We start from the raw sequence: 15,942 nt of genomic DNA, 5'->3' as shown, positions 1-15,942 counted from the left end.
TACAGCCTGCATTAGGAGCCACTTCCGCATAGCCCAAAGGGGGTTGGACTGTTGGCTTTTTCCGGAGATTGCCGGGGAAAAAACGAGTGTCAGCCATCTTGAATCCTCGCTTAGGTTCTCAGCAGGAGCAGAAACTGTTCATCCAGACGGAAATTTCAGAACAACAATTATGTGCATTCAAAATACCACACACATGTACCACCGGGATACATTGGTGCACATCGGAGAGTATGCAGGACACTTTATTACGGACGCAATACTCAACACACTACGCGAGCTTCGCCTGCACGGAGACCAGCGGTGGTGCCTCGATGCCTCTGGCCGGTAAAGAGACCTCATCAGCGGGGAGCGTTGAACAAGTGTGCCGGTGGAAAGCTAACGCTAGCCAGCCATCTGTTCACCAATCGTTCTTGCAAGTGTCCGCTCATTAAACAAACTGGACTACATCCAACTTCAACGAAACTCCCAACGTGAGTTCAGATACTGCTGTGCTGTGTTTTTGTTGTTGTGGAAATATTGCTGTGGACAATCCAGCCTGCTGCTCTGTCACCGGGTAAAGCTACTAGTGGAGGTGGGCTGTGTTACCCCGGACTGCCTGTTGCAGAAATGGGGTGATTTGTATCCAACTAACTGCTAACTGCTGGTGGAGTTTGTGACTGTAAAATGCCGACAATTCTAGCTACATCCCACGCAAATGTACGGCTGTGTTTATACTCAATGTTTATACCACAGCCCACCAAGAGCTAATGCTAGTAGCTATGTGTTAGCCTTCTTTTATTACATGGCTTGGTTGAATTCTAATGTAGAATGCAGTCTGTTATTTCTTGATAACAGACCGCTGCTAAGGATAACACACCGTTGCCATGCATAGCAGAGCGTTGCCATGGACACAGTTCTGTTCACTCTGGAGCTATCAATCAATCCGCTGAAAGAAGTCCGGATAATTTATCAGCTGTGGCAAAAAAGTATATGTTTTAAATGTGTAACACCACTTGAGCCACGGTGAAACGTTTTTTCGTGTATATGGTTGAAATGACAATAAAACACACTTGTTGAGTTGATCGTCTCACTGTCTGTCTGTAAAGGGTAGGCGTGGCTTGGGAGTGGCCTCATACAGCAGCAAAGCAAGTGCATTCTGGCATTTGGTGTCTTTCATCCATATGAGCCAAAAACACATTTTCTGGCTTATCTCGGCCTAGAAGGCACCAATTTCAATTTTCTTTTCACATTTCTACCACATAAGTGACCCAATTCAAAAGATATATTCAGCTTTCCAGCGGTGAAGTTTCCCTTTAAGTCACAATCTCGAACTTCAAATTAAAAAATGGACTTGTCTATGCTGCCACGCCCCCATGTCACGTCCGGTCGGCTTGCCAAGCGGAAAAAAAACACACACGTGTTGAAGTGCTGCGAGTCAACCTCCTCTAGCTCTAACTTAGCTACAGCCAGTCAGAAGATAGCATGGCAACTGCAGATGCAGCCATGGACAGAACTTGAACCAACAGCTCATTCCAACATCGAACAACGCTTAAGATATGTCCAGAGGCATTAGTAGCATTAGATTTATGTTCACAACAGTAGTGTTTTTTTGTCATTGTGTCAAAAGTTTAAATTACAAAATTGGTTCAATCAAAGAAAAAACATATTTGCTTATCTGTGCAGATTTGGCTTTGAAAGTCCAGGTCTTGAGATATCTATCCAACAATACAATGAAGGTGATTAGACTTTCATTCATGTTGCTCAGTATTTAAAAATTTAAAACAAATTGAGCATCAACATTTCTTCCTGGAAACAATATCGCTGTTGCTCTGGGTAATCCACAGAACCCACTGGGGACAGTTATCATGTCATACTACTTCTTTGGTAAAAAAAAATTTAAATAAAAAAATAAATAAAAAAAGTAGGTCCAGTTCTAAATACACTTAAGGAAATGAGTATTAGTATGCTGCCCCATCTTCTAATGACAGTGGGCAGTTTTACAGTCCTTCTTTGCCACTGCTGGGTGATTTATGTAATGTAAATTATTGGAACTAATGGCTTAAATTGTGACAATACAAAGAGAGAGTCATTTATACCAACATTTTCTCTGTGTTGTCAATTTTTTGAGGGCATAAAGCTAAAATGGCTATTATTTGATGGCAGGGCTCCAGACTAACTTTTTTGCCTTGGTTGCACTGGTGTACCTAACTTTTTTATCTAGGTGCACCAGCACAAAATGTAGGTGCACCCAAATTTTTCCTCGCGTCGCCATTAGCGCTGAATGGCGATACACGATATATAGCTCTTTATTTTATTTTTTACAAAGTGGGCTAAATATTCAGTTTTAAGTCAAAGCCACGTTTCACAAGCTCTTTCATTAAAACAGATTGTGATTAAAATAAAATGCAAAGACAGGGTTTCCTTTACCAGTTTGAAAATATACAGCTGCAACACATGTAAATGAAAGTTATCTGAAATAAATAGCCTAGGATATATATATATATATATATATATATATATATATATATATATATATATATATATATATATATATATATATATATATATATATAGTGAGGAAAATAAGTATTTGAACACCCTGCTATTTTGCAAGTTCTCCCACTTAGAAATCATGGAGGGGTCTGAAATTGTCATCGTAGGTGCAAGTCCACTGTGAGAGACATAATCTAAAAAAACAAATCCAGAAATCACAATGTATGATTTTTTAACTATTTATTTGTATGATACAGCTGCAAATAAGTATTTGAACACCTGAGAAAATCAATGTTAATATTTGGTACAGTAGCCTTTGTTTGCAAGTACAGAGGTCAAACGTTTTTCACCAGGTTTGCACACACTGCAGGAGGGATTTTGGCCCACTCCTCCACACAGATCTTCTCTAGATCAGTCAGGTTTCTGGGCTGTCGCTGAGAAACACGGAGTTTGAGCTCCCTAGGCCACACCAGAACCTTGATATGCTTCTTACAGAGCCACTCCTTGGTTACAGTGGGGGAAATAAGTATTTGACCCCTTGCTGATTTTGCAGGTTTGCCCACTTACAAAGAATGCAAAAATCTACAATTTTAATCATATGTACATTCTAACAGTGAAAGACAGAATCCCAAAGAAAATTCCAGAAAATCACATCATATGAATTTATTAAAATTGATAACCATCTGATGAGGAAAAACAAGTATTTGACCCCCTGGACAAACAGCAAGTATTCTGGCTCCTACAAGCCAGTTAGTCTTTCTTTAAGACACAGCCCCAATCCGAACCAATTATCTACATCAAATATACCTGCCTCACCTCGTTACCTGTATAAAAGACACCTGTGAACACCCAAACAACCAGCATCCAACATCACTACCATGGGCAAGACCAAAGAGCTTTCTACGGACATCAGGGACAAGATTGTTGATCTGCACAAGGCTGGGATGGGCTACAAGAGAATCGGAAAGCAACTTGGAGAGAAAAGATCAACTGTCGGTGCAGTTATCAGGAAATGGAAGAAGCACCACACAACCGCCAACCTCCCTCGGTCTGGGCCTCCATACAAGATCTTGCCTCGTGGGGTGTCCCTGATCATGCGAACGGTGAGGAATCATCCCAAAACCACAAGGGGGGAACTGATGAATCAACTGAAGGCAGCTGGGACCACAGTTACAAAAGAAACGGTTGGTAACACACTACGCCGTCATGGATTGAAATCCTGCAGCGCACGCAAGGTCCCCCTGCTCAAGAAGAAACATGTACAGGCCCGCATGAAGTTCGCCATTCACCACCTGGACGACTCAGAAGAGGCCTGGAAGAAGGTGATGTGGTCAGATGAGACCAAAATAGAACTTTTTGGCCTCAACTCAACTCGTCGTGTTTGGAGGGCAAAGAACACCGAGTACAACCCAAAGAACACCATCCCCACCGTCAAGCATGGTGGTGGCAACATCATGCTTTGGGGGTGCTTTTCAGCCAAGGGACGGGACAACTCCATCGTATTGAGGGGAGGATGGACGGGGCCATGTATCGTGGAATTCTGGACCGACATCTCCTTCCCTCAGTGAGAGAGCTGAAGATGGGTCGAGGATGGGTGTTTCAGCACGACAACGACCCTAAGCACACCGCCAAAGCAACAAAAGAGTGGCTGAAGAAGAAGCACATCAAGGTTCTGGAGTGGCCTAGCCAGTCTCCAGACCTGAATCCGATTGAAAATCTTTGGAGGGAGCTTAAAATTCGAGTTGCCAGGCGACAACCTCGGAACCTGAATGATTTGGAGGCTGTCTGCAGGGAGGAGTGGGCCAACATCCCTGCCGAAATGTGCACAAACCTTGTCACCAACTATAAAAACCGTTTGACATCTGTGCTGGCCAATAATGGCTTTTCTACAAAATATTAACATGCTGTTTGTCCAGGGGGTCAAATACTTGTTTTTCCTCATCAGATGGTTATCAATTTTAATAAATTCATATGATGTGATTTTCTGGAATTTTCTTTGGGATTCTGTCTTTCACTGTTAGAATGTACATATGATTAAAATTGTAGATTTTTGCATTCTTTGTAAGTGGGCAAACCTGCAAAATCAGCAAGGGGTCAAATACTTATTTCCCCCACTGTATGCTGGCTGTGTGCTTCGGGTCATTGTCATGGAAGACCCAGCCTCGACCCATCTTCAATGCTCTAACTGAGGGAAGGTAGGTTGTTCCCCAAAATCTCGCAATACATGGCCCCGGTCATCCTCTCCTTAATACAGTGCAGTCGCCCTGTCCCATGTGCAGAAAAACACCCCCAAAGCATGATGCTACCACCCCCATGCTTCACAGTAGGGATGGTGTTCTTGGGATGGTACTCATCATTCTTCTTCCTCCAAACACAGTTAGTGGAATGATGACCAAAAAGTTCTATTTTGGTCTCATCTGACCACATGACTTTCTCCCATGACTCCTCTGGATCATCCAAATGGTCATTGGCAAACTTAAGAAGGGCCTGGTTTAAGCAGGGGAACCTTCCGTGCCATGCATGATTTCAAACCATGACGTCTTACTGTATTACCAACAGTAACCTTGGAAACGGTGGTCCCAGCTCTTTTCAGGTCATTGACCAGCTCCTCCCATGTAGTTCTGGGCTGATTTCTCACCTTTATTAGGATCATTGAGACCCCACGAGGTGAGATCTTGCAGTGGACCTTTTTTCACCAAGCTGCTTGGCAATTTCCCCGTAGCCCTTTCCAGCCTTGTGGAGGTGTACAATTTTGTCTCTAGTGTCTTTGGACAGCTCTTTGGTCTTGGCCATGTTAGTAGTTGGATTCTTACTGATTGTATGGGGTGGACAGGTGTCTTTATGCAGCTATGACCTCAAACAGGTACATCTAATTTAGGATAATAAATGGAGTGGAGGGGGACATTTAAAAGGCAGACTAACAGGCCTTTGAGGGTCAGAATTCTAGCTGCTAGACAGGTGTTCAAATACTTATTTGTAGCTGTATCATACAAATAAATAGTTAAAAAAATCATATATTGTTATTTCTGGATTTTCTTTTTAGATTATGTCTCTCACAGTTGACATGCACCTACGATGACAATTTCAGACCCTTGCAAAATAGCACGGTGGTCAAATACTTATTTTCCTCACTGTATATATATATATATGTATATATATACATATACACACACACACACACACACACACACATATATATACACATTGGACTGTGAATCTACACAGAGTTTTATGCATTTGGCCTGTATAATCATAAATAGCCCAGTTTCCAGCAGTTCATACCAGGCTCGAAATGGAAGCCACCATTGGTTATGCGGTAGCATTTCACATTCCTTTGCCCAATAAGAATTCAAAATCTCAACAAAAGACACTTCGAAAAAATGTATTGACAGAAAAGAGGAAGAGGAGAAAGCGGCGAAATCAGCTAGGGCAGTGCAGGCGGAGCATCAAGACCACTGTGGCTGCAAGACAGATCATTTTTTGAGGGGCATAAGTCCAGTGCTATCACACAACCACGTAGAAACTCTTCGCCTCCAGTCATTAAATAAGAAGCGGGTTTGATAGTGGCGGTAGGGGTATGAAGTGGCTGTCGCTCACGTGAACGCGCACAGATTTTGCTCATACGCCCATGTTAACCGTGCTGAACGTCTAGTGGTAATCGCCGGGTGACAGGAGCCGCTTTTAAAAGAGTTTGGGAAACACTCCTGAAGGGTGGCTGTCAGGGCGGTTGTCAAGGCAGTTTGGGGGTGGTAGTAGCTCAGTCCGTAGGGAGTTGGGTTGGGAACTGAAGGTCGCTGGTACAAGTCCCCGTACGGACCAAAGTACGGGGTGTAGACTGGTAGCTAGAGAGGTGCCAGTTCACCTCCTGGGCACTGCCAAGTTGATCTTGAGCAAGGGACCGTACCCCCTCCCCCCAACTGCTTGGGGCACCTATCCAGCAGTCGCAGCCCCCTCACTCTGACATCTCTACATTTGTGCATGTATAGGACCTGAGCATGTGTGTATTTCAGGCCTGTGTGTAATGTGTTCTAACAACTGGGGATCAATAACAATTTATTTTAAATGTATTATTATTTTATTGCCGCGTGGTGGGGTGAAACCAGCTTGAAACTGTATTTGTTTCTGGGATTCTTACCATGTTCATGACTGTCAGCAAGAACCTCTGTGCCGCCTCGGCCCCGTGGTAGTGCACCATGTCGGAGTCTGCCACCACCACTGTCTCCACTGTGTATGCTTCGTGCAGGCGAATGACGTTTCTCTTGCCGCGACCCTCCTCGTCCACTTTTGACATCTTCTTCTTCTTCCCTACCACAAACAGGCAGAGAGACCGACAGGAAGACCAAGGTTAGAACCACCCCGGAGGTAAAAGGAAAACAGGGACTGTTGCTGTGACTGAGGAGCTTTTTTCACACTCCAGTCAATTCACTTCAACTTAAGCAGATGTCTGATGGAGAAGTGCACTGAGCTGGGCTGAATTACAGAGCAGCCTTCTACTATGCTGAGTCAATCAGGAGGAGTTTGTGATAAAAGTGATAGCTAGTGATATATCTGTCCTATTAGACAATCGTTGAGAAGGCTTTTTAACAGCTAAAATGGCATCCCCACTTTGAAGAGCATCGAATTAGGGTGGTCGTAGGGCATATGCGGTAATTAGGTCAGAAATACATTGGCTCCGTCATAATGACCTTATAGGACAAATCAATTATTGCACTACGTGAAAAAAACACATTCCCCTACTTGATTTTATTTAGACCAAAGTTTCGGCAAAATTGCAGAATTGCCCAGCAAAAACAGTTGAACCTTGTCCAACTTTTTCCACAACACAATGCCACACCACCGAGCAACATGAGCGTCAACACACCCTGTAAAATAGTCTGTAATGAGATATATACTGATATGCTATCAAACTTATAAAAACCTTTATTATAAACGTTATGAGCCTTCCATCATCGTATTTCATTTAATCTCCAGTGGCATCCCCCACCAATGCCATCCTTTGCTTTTTTTTTATTCAGTCAGTCATTAGTCATTTAAATACCATACCAGGAAAAGCAGATGTAAATAATAAAATTAAAGATGGTTTAATCGCAACTAAAGTCATTTATTTCTTATGAAAATGAGGTCACATTGTTCATATTGAATTTACACCCGGCTGATGTCCAATCACAATGTGATGTGTGGATCTGAATGAACAGGTGTCTCCTGCCAACTAACTTCTCCTTTACCTTTCGGTTATTTCTGTCTCCAACTAGGCTCTGACCCCGAGAAATGTTTGTAAAACTAAAACAGATATCTAATGCAAGCAAGCAAGCAGACTTTTAATTCAGGCTTCTGGCTGTGTGATTCTGGATGTGTGGTTCTTTGGCTTCACTCATTGATTGCACTCCCAGAACGGCTCTCTGCTCACAGACATATTGGAATAACTTTTACTCCAATTTGCAACTATTTCAACTTTTCCATAACTTCCAGAGCCAGTCATTAGATCTTTGCACTGGATCCTGTGTTCAGATGTGTTCAACGCTACAAAAACTGCCATAGTCCAAAAACACTGGAAAAAAAATGAAATTCCTCACTGTGAATTCCCCTCACTACAATGATCTATATTCATGGCAAAGAGAGACCAAGGGTTAGAAAAATATGCACATTATCAATGTAAAAGAGCAAAGAGGGGTTTGCTCTGTGTTTGATAGCGCTAACAGCAAGGGGCTCAGCAGGTTCCAACAAGACCTTTGGCAAAAGGAGATACACATTAAATAAGGAAACATCTGCATTCCACACAGCCGCTTTTACAACACACTGGAGCTGAATGAACATCAAAGCATATCAGATCGCAGTAAATGCTGCTCTCAAACATCTGATTTATTAGCACTTCTTCCCTTAGATGTTCAACTGGCACATTTCAGCCGGGGGGAAGAAATGCGGGCAGTACGTTATTCACACAGCTCACTGCGAGCACATCACTGCAGGGATTTGGAAGATGTTTCAGGGTCCCTGAGGTGAGAGTAAAGCCAATTCAGACCAAAGATTTGCCAACAGACAAGTTGAAACTTGGAACTAGTTGTAACTTGCCGGGTACAACGTTCTGAAACCTGCCAGGCTCACCAATGCGACGAGAACCTCCATTCTAACTTCCCGACTTTTCAGGCTTTTTTGTAGCTGAATATAATTTCAATCAAAAGAAACTTAATTTAAGGGTGAAATAGGTTTAATTGACATGGTGCATGATAGGTTGATTTGTTAGAGTCTTTGGCGATTAGAATCCATCGCAATGTTAAATTATAAGGGGTATAGAGGCTGATATACATAGCAATATCCCCCCGATGGAGTCACTGGTGGAGGTGGTGAATGGATAAAGGAAAAAAGCCTGTAGATCTGAATGGATGTGATGTGGAGTGGGACTTCTGATGGAGGAACCCTGGGAGGGGAATGATGAGAACTGGAGCTGAATGGGGAGAGAGGAGGCCTGTAATTGGCCTGTAATGACAACCGACAGCAGCGGAGAGTAGAACAGATGTAAGGTTTAAATGCAACAACGCAAAAGTTCAAAGATTGTGGCAAAATCTGGTTGGTTTAACTGAAAGAGTGAACGACCAGAGTCAGCTGATGACCATGCAGCTGATTAGGTTGGGAGAGAGAGAGAGAGAAATGTGAAGTAGAAGTCTTCCAGAATGAACTTGCGCTAAGCTTAATTTATAGTGTCTTAAATATGAATCAGGATAATGATAGTGAGTTAAAAAAGAGCACCATTCATCACATTCATCATAACTAGAGCAGTGCCCATTCAAAAAAAAAAGCCTGTTCAGAACAGCCCAGACAGCTATAGATTTAGTAAGATGTTTAGGACTTCTCCGTGAACCATCACCTTATCGTGGTGGAGAGGTTTGTGTGTCTCTGTGAACCTGAGGGCTGTGTTGTCTGGAGCTTTGTGCTCCTGGTAGGGTCTCCCAAGGCAAAGTGGTCTCAGGTGAGGGGCCAGACAAAGAATGGTTCAAAAACCCCAATGAAGAAGCAAGGTAGAGATGGAGTGACCCTGCCGGAGGAAGCCCGGGGCCCCGTCTGGAGCCAGGCCCAGGCGGCGGGCTCGTCGGCGAGCGCCTGGTGGCGGGTTTGCCACGGAGCCCGGCCGGGCACAGCCCGAACAAGCTACGTGGCTCCCATCTCTCCAGCCCATGGGCCCACCACCTGTGGGAGGAACCGTTGGGGTCGGGTGCGATGCCACATGGGTGGCAGTGAAGGTCAGGGGCCTCGACGGACCAGACCCGGGCGGCAGACGCTGGCTCTGGGGACGTGGGGCGTCACCTCTCTGTGGGGAAGGAGCCGGAACTGGTGCGGGAGGTGGAGCGCTACGGTTAGATCTGGTGGGGCTTACCTCACGCACAGTCTCGGTTCTGGAACCATACTCCTGGATAGGGGTTGGACTCTTTTCTTCTCCGGAGTTGCCCAGGGTGTGAGGCGCCGGGCGGGTGTGGGGATACTCACAAGCCCCGGCTGGCGCCCGCTGTGTTGGAGTTTACCCGGTGGACCCGAGAGGGTCGCCTCCCACGCCTGCGGGTTGTGGGGGGAAAACTCTGACTGTTGTTTGTGCATATGCACCAAACAGGAGTTCGGAGTATTCGGCCTTCTTGGAGACCTTGAGTGGAGTCCTGCATGGGGCTCCAGTGGGGACTCCATTGTTCTGCTGGGGGACTTCAACGCACACGTGGGCAATGATGGAGACACCTGAGAGGCGTGATTGGGAGGAACGGCCTCCCTGATCTAAACCAGAGTGGTTGTTTGTTGTTGGACTTCTGTGCTAGTCATGGATTGTCTATAACGAACACCATGTTCGAACATAGGGATGCTCATAAGTGTACCTGGTACCAGAGCACCCTGGGCCGAAGGTCAATGATCGATTTCATAATCGTTTCATCTGATCTGAGGCCGTATGTTTTGGACACTCGGGTGAAGAGAGGGGCAGAGCTGTCAACCGATCACCATCTGGTGGTGAGTTGGGTCAGGGGTGGGGAAGACTCTGGACAGACCTGGTAAGCCCAAACGTGTAGTGCGGGTAAATTGGGAACGTCTGGAGGAGGCCCCTGTCCGACAGACTTTCAACTCACACCTCCGGGCGGAGCTTTTTCGTGCATCCCTGTGGAGGCTGGGGGCATTGAACCCGAGTGGACAATGTTCAAAGTTTCCATTGCTGAAGCTGCGGCGAGGAGCTGTGGTCTTAGGATCTTAGGTGCCTCAAGGGGCGGTAACCCACGAACACCGTGGTGGACACCAGTGGTCAGGGAAGCCGTCCGACTGAAGAAGGAGTCCTTCCGGGATATGTTATCTCGGAGGACTCCGGAGGCAGTTGCAGGGTACCGAAGGGCCCGAAGGGCTGCAGCCTCTGCCGTGAAAGAGGCAAAGCAGCGGGTGTGGGAGTTTGGAGAAGACATGGAGAAGGACTTTCGGTCGGCACCAAAGTGTTTCTGGAAAACTGTTCGCCACCTCAGGAGGGGGGGCGGGGAACCATCCAAGCTGTGTACAGTAAGGATGGGACACTGTTGACCTCCACTGAGGAGGTAATAGGGCGGTGGAGGGAGCACTTTGAGGAACTCCTGAATCCGACTAATCGCCCTCTATGTTAGAGGCAGAGCTGGAGGATAACGGGGATTGTCGTCGATTTCCCAGGCGGAAGTCACTGATGTAGTCAAACAACTACACAGTGGCAAAGCCCGGGGATTGATGAGATCCGTCCAGAAATGCTCAAGGCTCTGGGTGTGGAGGGGCTGTCCTGGTTGACACGCCTCTTCAACATTGCGTGGAAGTCTGGGGACGGTGCCAAAGGAGTGGCAGACTGGGGTGGTGGTTCCTCTTTTTAAAAGGGGGACCAGAGGGTGTGTGCCAATTATAGGGGTATCACACTTCTCAGCCTCCCTGGTAAAGTCTACTCCAAGGTGCTGGAAAGGAGGGTTCGGCCGATAGTCGAACCTCGGGTTGAGGAGGAACAATGCGGATTCCGTCCTGGTCGTGGAACAACGGACCAGCTCTTCACTCGCAAGGATCCTGGAGGGAGCCTGGGAGTATGCCCAACCGGTCTACATGTGTTTTGTGGATTTGGAGAAGGCGTATGACCGGGTCCCCGGGAGATACTGTGGGAGGTGCTGCGGGAGTATGGGGTGAGGGGTCTCTACTCAGGGCCATCCAATCTCTGTATGACCAAAGTGAGAGCTGTGTCCGGGTTCTCGGTAGTAAGTCGGACTCGTTTCAGGTGAGGGTTGGCCTCCGCCAGGGCTGCGCTTTGTCACCAATCCTGTTTGTAATATTTATGGACAGGATATCGAGGCGTAGTCGGGGTGGGGAGGGGTTGCAGTTTGGTGGGCTGGGGATCTCATCGCTGCTCTTTGCAGATGATGTGGTCCTGATGGCATCATCGGCCTGCGACCTTCAGCACTCACTGGATCGGTTCGCAACCGAGTGTGAAGCGGTTGGGATGAGGATCAGCACCTCTAAATCGGAGGCCATGGTTCTCAGCAGGAAACCGATGGAATGCCTTCTCCAGGTAGGGAATGAGTCCTTACCCCAAGTGAAGGAGTTCAAGTACCTTGGGGTTTTGTTCATGAGTGAGGGACAATGGAGCGGGAGATTGGTCGGAGAATCGGGCGCAGCGGGTGCGGTATTGCATTCAATCTATCGCACCGTTGTGACCAAAAGAGAGCTGAGCCAGAAGGCAAAGCTCTCGATCTACCGGTCAGTTTTCGTTCCTTCCCTCACCTATGGTCATGAAGGCTGGGTCATGACCGAAAGAGCGAGATCCAGGGTACAAGCGGCGAAATGGGTTTCCTCAGGAGGGTGGCTGGCGTCTCCCTTAGAGATAGGGTGAGAAGCTCAGTCATCCGTGAGGAGCTCGGAGAGAGCCGCTGCTCTTTGCGTCGAAAGGAGCCAGTTGAGGTGGTTCGGGCATCTGGTAAGGATGCCCCCTGGGCGCCTCCCTAGGGAGGTGTTCCAGGCACGTCCAGCTGGGAGGAGGCCTCGGGGAAGACCCAGGACTAGGTGGAGGGATTATATCTCCAACCTGGCCTGGGAACCTCGGGATCCCCAGTCGGAGCTGGTTAATGTTGCTCGGGAAAGGGAAGTTTGGGGTCCCCTGCTGGAGCTGCTCCCCCCGCGACCCGACACCGGATAAGCGGACGAAGATGGATGGATGGATGGATGGATGGATGTTTAGATATGAAAAATATTGAATTTTGTTACTATCCTAACTCATTGTACCCACGATTAACTAACAGAAGGCCCCCAAAACACTTAAAAAATATGCAACTCAACTGTATACTACCGACTTACTGTGTTCTTGTACTTTAGAGGAAAACGGTGTACTACTACATTTACCTGACAGAGAAATGTTACTGGTTACTTGACAGATTTAACTTAGCTGCTGGCTACATGGTTAAACCTCATTTGCTCTTACCAGTGTATCACCGTGTATACTTCCTCCCAAAACGTCCCAGTTATAGAGGAAATGCCCTAAACATATTCTTTGTAAATCTTTGCAATCCAGAACCAAGCAAGGCTGCCTTTTTGCACGATCCAAAACCAGCCATTTTCAGTGTGTAGCTTGCTAGCTTGAAGGTTGTTGTTGTTTCCCGAAGGGAACACAGTTTGAAAATGGCAACACACACACCGATGTCTGGCAATTATCCTGGAAATGTTCTTCCATTGATCTAGATAAGAGAAAGGGTGAAAAATAGAGCAAGACGAAGCTTGACTGGGGCCACCATATCACTAATTCTTCTGAAAAAACACACCCAAGTCAGGGACACCAGAGATATACACTTAGCTGAGGTATTCATTTCCAAATAGGCGTATTAGTCGCTCGCTTTGAGATAACAACAGCAGAGACATGCTTGACTCAGTTCTAAGAGCCCTGAAGCCCAGCCCCTGCTGCTGCAGTTGTTTATTCAAAGTTTATTCATATTGGACACATTGTGTCAAATTGCACCAACTTCAACACTGCACACTTGCATCCTCAGCAATACACCCACCAAGTGTGAAGTAGATCGGATGAACCGTTTTGGAGATACAGACCTGCCAACATTGAAAAACGTTTTTGAGTAGCAACCTACTGATTTATTGTTGAAGTTCTGGTTCATGAACACTGCGGCACCCACGCAGAAAAAAATTGCTATTACCGCTGTCTTTGATGTCATTTTGGCTGGTTGGGTGGGCAACAGTATAGTGTATCGTTTAGTTCACATGCTTACCAATCACTTCACCTGGTCCTAGGACCTAGTCATTAGTCATAGCCCAGGTTACTTATGATCTCTATAATAACCTTACCATCCATAATGTTCCTACAGTAGTCTACAGTGTTATAATAGTCTCCAAAATACTGTAATACTTTTATAGTATGTCCCAAAATACTAGGCCTATAGTAGCCTATTTCTATAAGATTACTATAATATTGTTCCAGAATTGGCCTACTATACGATTCCTATAATTCTTTTTTTTTTGTGATCCAATGTTTTTATTCAACACACATACACAACCAGCAGTATGTTACAAGTAACAGAACATACATGTAACACCCCCTTCCCACACATAAAAATAAATACATAAATTAAATAAAAACAAAAATTACATTAATGAATTAAAATGAAATAAAAGCTGTACGATTAAAACAATATCAACCCACCCTCCCCAGGATCCCGTGGGCTGGCAGCTGTAATCGCAGTCGGCCTTTTAATGTCTCTGCTATTAAAAGCCACATATCTACATCCACCTGTCTAGCGCCATTGATGCGAGCAGTTGAAAGTTCCATATAAACTATGTCTAGAAAGGTCAGAAGCCATTGCTTAATGGTCAAAGTGTGTGGGGGCTTCCAGCGCACCGCCACCATTTTCTTTGCAGCCGTGAGCCCGGCAAGGACTATCCTTTTCTGACATTTAGAAATCTGGAGTGAAGAAGTGTCATTCAGTAGCAGAACTGGTATTGTCGCAAATACTGTCCCAAAGACAAATGTCGACAGTTCTAAGGCAACATTTTGCCAGAACCGTGCAACAGGGGGGCACTCCTAAAACATATGAAGAAACGTGCCCATGGTCTTCAGTGAACACAATGTGCATGAAGCGTCACCAATCATTTTCATCAGGCACAGCCTACGAGGGGTCAAATAAGTCCTATGGACAAAATTATAGTGGATCTGCTGGTGGTCGGGATTTCTAGAAGCCAATTTGACATTATTCCATACCCTGCTCCAGTTGAAATCTAGCTCTAGCCCTGGGAAATCCCTCCTCCATACTCTGTCTAGTGGAAGTGACCGGTGTGAGGCTTCCCTTATATATTGATATAGAGTGGATATCATGCCCCGTGAATCACTTTTAGCAATGAACAGCTCGTGAAGCGGGTGTACAGGCAAGGGGTGCTGCCACGGTACGCCATGTGCCTTAAGAGCTGCTGTAAGTTGGAGGTAAAAAAAGAAGGATGTGCCTGGTAGGTTAAAATATTCCTTGAGGGCTAGAAAGGAGCACAGCCCGTTTAAATCAAAAACGTCCCCTAAAAGGTGAATGCCCCACTTTTCCCATTGGGGGAAGGTGATTGGTCTACCCCCCCATCAACAAACCATTGTTATTAAAAATGGGTGAATAAAGATGCCATCAGGAAGAGTAACAGTACCTTTCCACCGAGCGCCAAACCTCAACAAGATGAGAAATGATCGGACCAAATCGTAGCCAACACTGCCTAACAGACACGTTCACAAATAGCACATCTGCCAAAGACCAAGGGTGCACCATCTTCTCTTCCATCGCTCGCCAGGAAACCACCGACTGGGGATCAAACCAGGTGACAAGCGGTCGAAGGGTGAAAGCACAGTAGAACCATTTAAAGTTGGGAACTGCTAAGCCCCCGCTCAATCTGTCGCGCTGAGCAGTGGAAGTTTTCACACGTGGACATTTTCCTTTCCAAATAAATTTGGAAACCGCTGCATGCAGCTTCTCCCAGTAACCAGAAGGGGGAGAGAGCGGGACTATGGAACCTACAAAATTTATCCTGGGCAATATATTCATTTTAAGGAGGGAAATTCGAGCCTGTAGCGAATTAGGCAAACTCGCCCATCTTTCCAAGTCAGCCAGAACCGCATTCAGCACGTCAGTATAATTGTGTTTAACAATGCGATTCAGCGAGGGGAATATATCAATACCTAGGTACCTAAACTGTTTAACAGATGGAATAATCGCAGGTAAAGCAGTTAGTCTTAGCTGCCTCATTCAGAGGCAGTAAAGCCGATTTTGACCAATTAACTTTAAATCCTGAAAGCGCTCCAAACTCGTCCAATATCGTTAAAAGGTGAGGGGTAGAATGTAGAGGGTCTTCAAGGAAGACCAAGACATCATCAGCATAAAGTGCCAGATGATGTTGTGTGCTTTTAACAGTGATAGGTTTTATAACTGATGAAAGTCGAATCATCTGTGCCAAGGGTTCGAGTGAGAGCGCAAAGAGGCTTGG

At 45.9% G+C, this 15,942-nt stretch overlaps 1 protein-coding gene across 3 annotated transcripts in view; it reads right to left on the bottom strand.

Moving 5' to 3' along the window:
* The window catches only part of adamts17 (ADAM metallopeptidase with thrombospondin type 1 motif, 17), a 157,053-nt gene that overhangs the window by 104,813 nt on the left and 36,298 nt on the right, over positions 1-15,942 (bottom strand). For 2 of the 3 annotated variants that reach the window (XM_028576079.1, XM_028576099.1), the window contains exons 4-5: positions 8,342-8,348; positions 6,608-6,776 (exon numbers count right to left, since the gene is read on the bottom strand). In XM_028576079.1, the coding sequence (XP_028431880.1) occupies positions 6,608-6,776; positions 8,342-8,348 (176 nt within the window). Of the gene's footprint in view, positions 1-6,607; positions 6,778-8,341; positions 8,349-15,942 lie in introns of all 3 variants that reach the window. The other variant, XM_028576088.1, reaches the window with a different exon arrangement.

Source organism: Perca flavescens, chromosome 1 (genome assembly GCF_004354835.1).
Source record: "Perca flavescens isolate YP-PL-M2 chromosome 1, PFLA_1.0, whole genome shotgun sequence".
Classification (NCBI taxonomy): domain Eukaryota; kingdom Metazoa; phylum Chordata; class Actinopteri; order Perciformes; family Percidae; genus Perca; species Perca flavescens.
Note: the sequence above shows the minus strand (reverse complement) of the source record. Positions and strands in the feature narration are given on the sequence as shown.